Here is a 7,690-nt window from a genome sequence, read left to right on the forward strand (position 1 = left end):
AAGTCAGGACTGAAGATCTTCTAAGGAACCCATCCTCCATCTCTTTTCAAGTTTATATAAGTTCTGATTCTAAGCCTGGCCTAGTTCCCAACTTTACCATGAGAGAGAAAGAGAGACAGCAGACGCACACAGTGTTGTGGAGGGAGGTTTTGTCCTCCTTAGGTTTCCAAAGGACTGAGAGTGCAAAGCAGAGGAGGCAGTGGGGTCAAAGGCACCTCCTGGGGAATCATTTCTCGGTCAGGATATGGCTAGGGACTGCACCAAGTCCAGCTTTTGTTGAGACCGATGGAAACAATAAAGAAAACCTACAAGCTCCCAGCTTCATCTCAATTCCAGTCACGCTGCTAGGCTCTAAGATTATCATCAATATTAAGACGACTTTTAAAAGATGCACAGAAAAAAAAATCCTAAGTGGGAAACTTTGCCTATAGAGTGCAGGAGCGATAGTAAAATGGAGGAACAGGAAAGAAAGCAGGAGTTCCCCAGATCCCAAGCCCATGCGCCTGGAAGGAGGTTCTTCCACAAGCCGAGACTCAGGAAAAGGCAAGAACTGAGTCTTTTGGAATCCCCCAGCCCTGCTTTGGTAGGAATGACTGGGATCTCCTTTCTAGTGGGATCTCCTTTCTAGTGGACTGGGATCTCAGCTTTCTAGTGGGACAAACCATGAAGGCCAGGGGTGTAGAGGCAGAAGGTTTTCCTTCTGCAACCCATCCAACCCATCCGAACCCACCTCTACAGCTGCAGATGCTGAAGGGGTACCTTTTGGAGGGGGTTGAGGTAAGGGGTGGGATGGGGAGTAGGGTAAGGCAGAGCGCAGCGCGCTATTTTTCTTTCTCGGTAAGATTAAATAGTGGTCTGCACCGGTGCAGCGTCCTTCGGGTGGATTCTTTTATGGTACAAAGAGGCGACATAAATAGACGGGACGGGCTGGTGGACGGTCAGGTAGAGTGGAGATGAGGCGCTTTAGATTTGCTGACCACCTTCTTCTCCTTCACCCGCCGGTTCTGGAACCAGATGGTGACCTGGCGCTCCGAGAGGTTCGTGGTGGCTGAGATGCGCCGGCGCTTCTCTTTGGTGATGAACTTGCTGGCTGCGTACTCCTTTTCTAGCTCCTTCAGCTGCACCTTGGTGTAGGGCACGCGTTTCTTGCGCCCGCGCCGGTAGCTGCTCACTTCAGGCTGTAGGGGAACCACATCTAGGCGGGTGGGAAGAGAGAAGGCAGGCAAGTGAGGTGGGCGGCCAGGGATGACTGGGATGCAACTGGGCCGCCAGTTTGTACTGCTTGGTGAGGCGCCCTAATCCTAAGTACCTCCGTTGTTAGTAAGGCCACGAAGAAAATAAAGCCACTGGGTACCAGCCTCATTTTAGATACAAACTTTAAGGGAAGGGTGTTTAAAAACTCAGTAATCCAGGTAATATTTTAAGGCACTTAAAAAGAAAAAATCAAAACAAATGCAAAAAAGTCACGATAAAATGTCACTAAAAATAAGCAGAAGATCTGTATTATTGATTCTTCCTGTTGCCCCAGTCCTCACTATGGCTCTGCACACACCCTTTATTGGAAACCCTGGACCGGTAGTTCCAAGTCCTCTTTCTTCCTGGTCATGCTTAGTGGGAGTTTTAGTGTTCAGAAAATTCCTTCATCCAGTTAGCACAACAAAACCCTATATTCTCCTCTTTGTCAGGGAAGGACTTAGGTTGTTGTGTGTTTGAGGAAAGCATGGCAGGCAGGGTATCAGCTACAGGGCCACAGAACATTAAGTGGGCCCTTAAGCCTGAGGGGTTAAAACCAAGAAGTAGTCTAGCCTTGCACTATGGACCTGACTCACCAGTGTCGAGAAGAAACTGTCAGATGATGCCAGGCTGCTTGGGGATCAGTCATTTGGAAATGCAGGCCCAGTGCTGTGAACCATCTAATACCACCCAAGGAGGGAGGTCCTGTCTCATGCTAGGAATCTCCCAAAAGAGGCAGTCAATACCCAAATCTCACCAAAAAGAACAAATTCGGTTTCAACTTTCTTTTTTCTGTTCTTCCAAGACTGAAAGAAATCTACACCCTGGTACTCTAGGCTTGTTTAGTTTCTTCAGGCATGGAGCATCCACAGGAATTCAAAATAGTGTGTCACGCTCTTAGCCGTGAGAGGAAGATTCTCTGAATAGCTCACCCTGACTTCAGGTGGACACTAATGACTGAGTATCTGGGGTTTCCCCTTCATTCCTGTGGATCTTTGGAATTGTTAGACATGGCTCCAGCCTGAAGGCAGAGAACTGAAGCATCCCACCTGCCCCCAAGCAGCTTCCCTACAATGCCTGCCATTCCTAGAGACCTCTCTCTCTCTATCTGAGACTCATGGCCCACTATACGGAGAGGGGAAGAAGTGGGGGGGTTATAATTCAATGAAGAGAGAAATAAAGAGTCCAGGAAGAAAATGGGACAGAGGCTCCAATGGTCTGCTCAGGATATTTTTCATGGTGACAATTTCTCATAAAAATTACCTATTCAACTTATCAAGGGATTTAAAATTTAAAGGACGCATCTTCAGTTTGTTTTACTCTTATAGATGAAACCATGGTTAGAAAAGCTGATGATTCTGGGACACGAATACAAGTGAGGAGGATGAGTAGTGATGTCATGAGGGTTTCTCCCTAAGAACAGTTCTTAGTTGTATTTTATTAAACACGTTTTGCAAGATCACAAACCAGAGGCTAAGAGTAGGGAAAATGGCTTAAATGACAGAACTAGAATCTAGGCTCTTCTGACTCTTCACATAAAGCCACAGTAAGAGTTCACATAGAAACGGAAACATGGTATATCCCGTTTGTTGAAGGGAAAAGTAAAATAGAGGTGGATTTTTGTTCTTAAAAGAACCAGTTCATTGTTCCTGATTTTTTTAAACTTCACTTTCTGTAGCTCCCTAAACATCAACTCTAATGAAAATTAATCAATACAACCCTAAAAACTCTGATTAAAAGGTAGATAACTGCTCTAAAATTTTATTATTATTATCATCACCATCATCAACATCATCATTATTTTATCTATTGGATGTGAAGGATTGACTTCACCAAGTTTTTCTTGAGTCAAACAGAACAGCAGGTTGGCTTTGCCCCCTGGGGAAACAGCTCCTGCCTTTCCTTCTCCAAGGAGCATCTTTCATTGTCTGCTGTTTTGGCTAGAGAGGAAGCGGGCTCTACAGATATGAGAGCGTCTGGTAGCTTAGACTTTGAGTTGTGTCTACATTGTGTAGAATGAGAACTTGGCTATTAGTGTTCCAATGTCCCCTGCCCTAGTGTTCTTCCAGATCACCTTCACCAACCAATTTGTACCTCAGAATCTAATCAGCATCTATGAAGAGCAAACAAGAACGAAAACGATGTTATGTCATTGCTTTGTTTCGGGGCTGAGGGACTCCTATGTAGGGAGCCCAAAAGCCTGCCCCTCAGTAGGCTTTGAAATGTGAAGACTATGCTGCTCAGCTAGTGGTTCTTTTCAATCCAAATTCAAAGATTTTGTCAGTACAGATTTTTAGTATGGGCTTCAAAAACCCACTGTTTCTTTTCTTTTTGATCTATCTATCTATCTATCTATCTATCTATCTATCTATCTCAGAACTGCCTCTCTTCTTTTTCTTTCTTCTTCTAGTTCTCTCCTGGAATTTCTGCCTTTTTTTTTTTATGAAAAAAGAAAAGTGTCTACACTCACCACAGTGTGTGTGTGTGTGTGTGTGTGTGCGCGCGCGCGCGCGCGCTCGGCAGAAGAGTAAAGCAGGGGTCTGTATAATTGGGAAAAAGAAGCCACAACTCCTGACAGCTCTAATTATTCAGATCTTTTTGAACAGTTGCCTCCATCTCCCACACCAGCCTAGACTACCATAGGTGAGGTTTCTCAGAGCCAGAGGCAGTGACGAGAGACAGTGGTGTTTACAGCTAGATGTTGCGGAATGAACCACAATTGCATAGACAGAGTTATCTGAAGATCTCTCTACTTCTAAAAGACTTGTGTGGGTAGAAAGATGGAGGGTGTCTGAAGATAATTTCCTTTTCATCTGCCTCTCTCCTGGACCTCTCCAAGCCCTGAAATACACCAGCCAGAATCTATTTCTACAGGGGAGTGTGGGCTCAGAGCAGCAGAGGCACACTAAGTTTTAGATCCATTTCTCTGTTGTAATTTGCAAGTGTATTAAATCTCAATTGGGCTGTATGTTTTTATTTCAAAGATATCTTTCTTTCGTTAGGAGGCTGTGATACAAAGTGTTTATTTTTAGCAGAGCCTTTTTTGTGTGTTGTTCTTGTTTCTGGGAATCTTTAAGATGTTTATTTGCTCAAAGATAATTCTGAGTTTCCCTCCAATGCTATCCCACTACACAACCCACAAAAGCCACAGCAGCTCCCTCTGCTACCTCTTCACTGGGAAGATGTTGCCTTTTGCTCTATCTACAGTAAGCAGAGTAGGTACCAGCTTCTCGGGCACCAGCTGAACTCTCATCCAAGAAGCCTTCAGTTTCATGAGCTAGAGAGATGAAGGGAAGCCTATCTTCTACAATTGTATTATAGAATGTCTACATATGAAGATCTTATATAAATGTATCAGTCTGTGGTTCACAGTAATTAATAAAATTGTGTTGCATAAAAATCTTCTAGCTAATGCAGAGAAGATAGTGTGTGAGACCATTGTACCACAACCATCACCATCAATTCTAGCAGTCAGAAATGGGATGCCTTGTGTTGGTCTAGCTCTGGTATTGACTTGTGTTATATTAAGTGACTTCATACTATTTATCAGAATGTTTTTGCTATATACTGTAGCATCATTCAGTTATTCTTCTCCATACACTTCTCCACCCAATCCCGGATGTATAGGAATTTCACAGCCACCTAAGAGCTCTTTGGGCTGATCCAGCGAAAAATCCCTAGGCCTAGCATGTAAGGCTATGGCTCCTTTGGCTCCTTCTGGGCTCAGTGGGGAGATAGCTTTCACTTCCCTAGACTCCCAAGTATCTCTGGAGTGTCAGAAGAGAGGACTTTCTCCTGAGCTTTATAGGGAGGGCACATCCAAAGGCTGGCTCTTTAGACCGCCTCCCCTCTCCAAACCCTTATTTCTCAGATCAGAGTGGAGCTCAAAGCTTCTGATGCTGTTTTGAGAGATCCGGGCTGGTCTTTCTCCTCTGGGGAATGGAGGGAGTTACGGAATCTCTTTCTTTTCAGAGACAACCTTAGTCAGAGAAACAGTACATAAGAGATTTCTTCTTGCATACACAGCCAGACAAGAGCTAGGCATCCCCAGCCAGCGGCCTGGACCCCAAGGAACCACAGCCCAGGCCTCTCCCACCTCTCATCTTAAGTCCAAAGGGAATCTAAGAATCTCTGTCTGGAATGTCAGCAACTAACTCTTCATTTGGAGGACTGGGCAGTGCATTCGCAGGATTTAAACTCTCTACAAGAGCCTCAAAGAAAAAAATTGCATCTTAGGAGAGGACGCAACTCTTACACTCCCTGGACGGAGATTTTAGCTCTGCTGCTCTTAAAGAACACCATGATCAAGTGTAACAAGAAAGAAAGACATTGTACATTTCTATAAGCTCTGGTAAATTAGAATCCCATTTTAACGCTATAGTATCTGGCGCCTGACATATCCTGAAAACTCGGCAAGGTAAAGGTTCTTAGTCTCCTCAAACCCCCAATTAGTCATCGGGTTGAGGGTTTTGTTCTAAATTTCAAGGCAAGAGAGGCCCAACCCCAACCCATTCCTGGCTGCAAGCGGGTTTAGAGGCCAGGATCCCTGCGTGACGCTGGAGCGGGCAGTGGGGGAGGATGTGACTAGCTCCCGACGGGAGCCTAGCCGGCGCTCGGGCGCCTCTGATTGCTTCACTCTCGACCCGGCAGCTCCGGGGAACGTGTCGGAGCAGATTTCTTCCCCAGCGCATTCCTCAGCACAGCTCGCCTGGCCGGCTCCTTCGACAGCCCAGCCGAGCCGGCGCGCCGAGGCCAGACGGCGGGGGTGGCTGGGGCGCGGAGCCGCGGGGCAAGCAGGGCGGGGAGGGGTCCCTGGCGGCGGCGGCACCGCTCAGGTCCCTTCCTTACCTGGGAAGGGAGACTTCCAGAGGTGGGCGGACTGTGACTGCTCTTTGGAGCAGTACACCTGACTGTCCCAGCCATTGGAAAGAGCCCAGTGCTGGTAGCCTTCGACAGGGATGAGCGCGTCGTGACGCGGCTCCGGGTGCCCGCTGATCCCGGGCACCACCGACACGTCCAGGTAGCCGGGCATTGCCTGGTAGGAGCTGGCAAAGCTGGGGTAGAAGGCGAACTCCTTGGCCCTGGAGGACAGGTCGTCACCAGGCAGGGAGCCCGACGGCTCCGGGTATTTGTCACCCGGGTGGTAGGCGCAAGGCTTCTGCTGCAGGTTCACGTTGTGCGACAGGCGGCAGCCGTAGTAGCTGCCGCCGAATGGGTAACCATAACCCAGGGTGGCGCTGGACGAGGTAGGGGGCGCCGGTGGTGGGGCGCATTGGCGCGCCGCCTCCGGGGCTGGAATGTCCGTGTAGACGGCGCCTTGAGGGGCGCCCAGAGGAGCCGGCGGGCGGCCCAACACGGGGTGCGGGAGCAGGTCGCGGCAGTGACTGGCTGGACAGCTGCCGCCCAGCCCGTCCATGCTCTGGGCTTTGCCGGGGCTCGCTCCGCTGCAGCCACCCCCCGCGCCGCCCGCGCCGCCGCCTCCCCCGCCGCCGCCGCTGCCGCTCTCCGGCGCGCTGTCCTCATAGACGTACATAAGGCTCTCCGGCCAGCGCGGGTGCAGGAGCAGCGAAGTCGTCATGACATGATCTGTTCCAGCTTTTTAAAAACTCCACTTGCCAGAGGCAGCGAGCTAAGGAGACACCTCGCTCCTTTTTTCCCTCCCTCATCCCTCCTCCCTTCCTTCTCCACCCCTCCCCTCCTCCTCCCTGTGCTTCCCCCTCCCTCACCGCATTCCCAATACGCATGCGGAGACACTTCATTAAGAAATCCGCCTGCTCCCGCCCTCCTCCTCTCCCTTCGCCCCTGGTTCTCACGTGACCATAGCTGCAGCACGTGACCCTAGGCCTGGGTCTCTTGGGGTTCCCACTCCGGGAGGTGGGGCGGGGCGGAAAGTAATGAGGACTTTTTTGATTGGCTCTCTGGAGAGAAAAAGGAGAGGGTAGGAAGATTTAAAGGGACGGGACAACGCCCCCTAAGCAAGCCTTGTTAGTGGAGGGGGGGGTCAGAGAGGCTGAATTTGGCCGACGCAAAGGGACCTAGGTGGTGCGCTGGAGAGACAGACTGGGATTCTCAAGCAGAAGGCTTTGACTACCGAAGTCTCTAAATTGGGGCTTGGAGCTGAGAATGGGGTCAAACCTGGAGTTTTAATAATAACAATAAGCTAGAAACCAGGAAGGCTCCTGCAGTGGCAGGGTGCCCTTCAGCTCCCGGTGGGCAAGACCGGTTCAGGCAGCCTTTGACGCTGACGGCAGAGTTTCAATGTCCGACCTTAGCCGTTTTCCCCAAGCTCCAGTTTGTCTGGGAAAAGGTTCCCTTTGGTACCAGACATGGTTGGGAGATGTGGTTTCCCCAAAAGCAGACTTTATCCCGGAATCGGGAGGGTAAAGCGAGGGGACACTCTCAGCGAGCGGTAGAGGAAGATAAAAAGGGGGGAAAGGGAGGGGGCAGCAGGACAGAT

At 49.3% G+C, this 7,690-nt stretch overlaps 1 protein-coding gene across 1 annotated transcript; it reads right to left on the reverse strand.

Annotated features, from left to right (window-relative positions):
- Positions 1–938: 938 nt before the first annotated feature.
- On the reverse strand, positions 939–6,811 carry Hoxc13 (homeobox C13). Its single transcript, XM_050126744.1, has 2 exons — positions 6,082–6,811; positions 939–1,195 (listed from the first exon to the last, which is right to left on the reverse strand). Exons 1-2 carry the CDS (start codon positions 6,809–6,811, stop codon positions 939–941), a joined length of 987 nt encoding a protein of 328 aa, XP_049982701.1.
- Positions 6,812–7,690: the final 879 nt, after the last annotated feature.

Source organism: Alexandromys fortis, unplaced genomic scaffold, assembly GCF_014885135.2.
Source record: "Alexandromys fortis isolate MF-2015 unplaced genomic scaffold, M_Fortis_MF-2015_v1.1 scaffold_264, whole genome shotgun sequence".
Taxonomy (NCBI): Eukaryota; Metazoa; Chordata; class Mammalia; order Rodentia; family Cricetidae; genus Alexandromys; species Alexandromys fortis.

Coding starts and splice junctions, on each gene's coding strand:
- Hoxc13 (XM_050126744.1), bottom strand. CDS start 6,811: ATGACGACTTCGCTGCTCCTGCACCCGCGCTGGCCGGAGAGCCTTATG. Junction 1,196..6,081: donor CTGGAAGTCTCCCTTCCCAG/GTAAGGAAGGGA, acceptor CCACCCGCCTAG/ATGTGGTTCCCCTACAGCCT.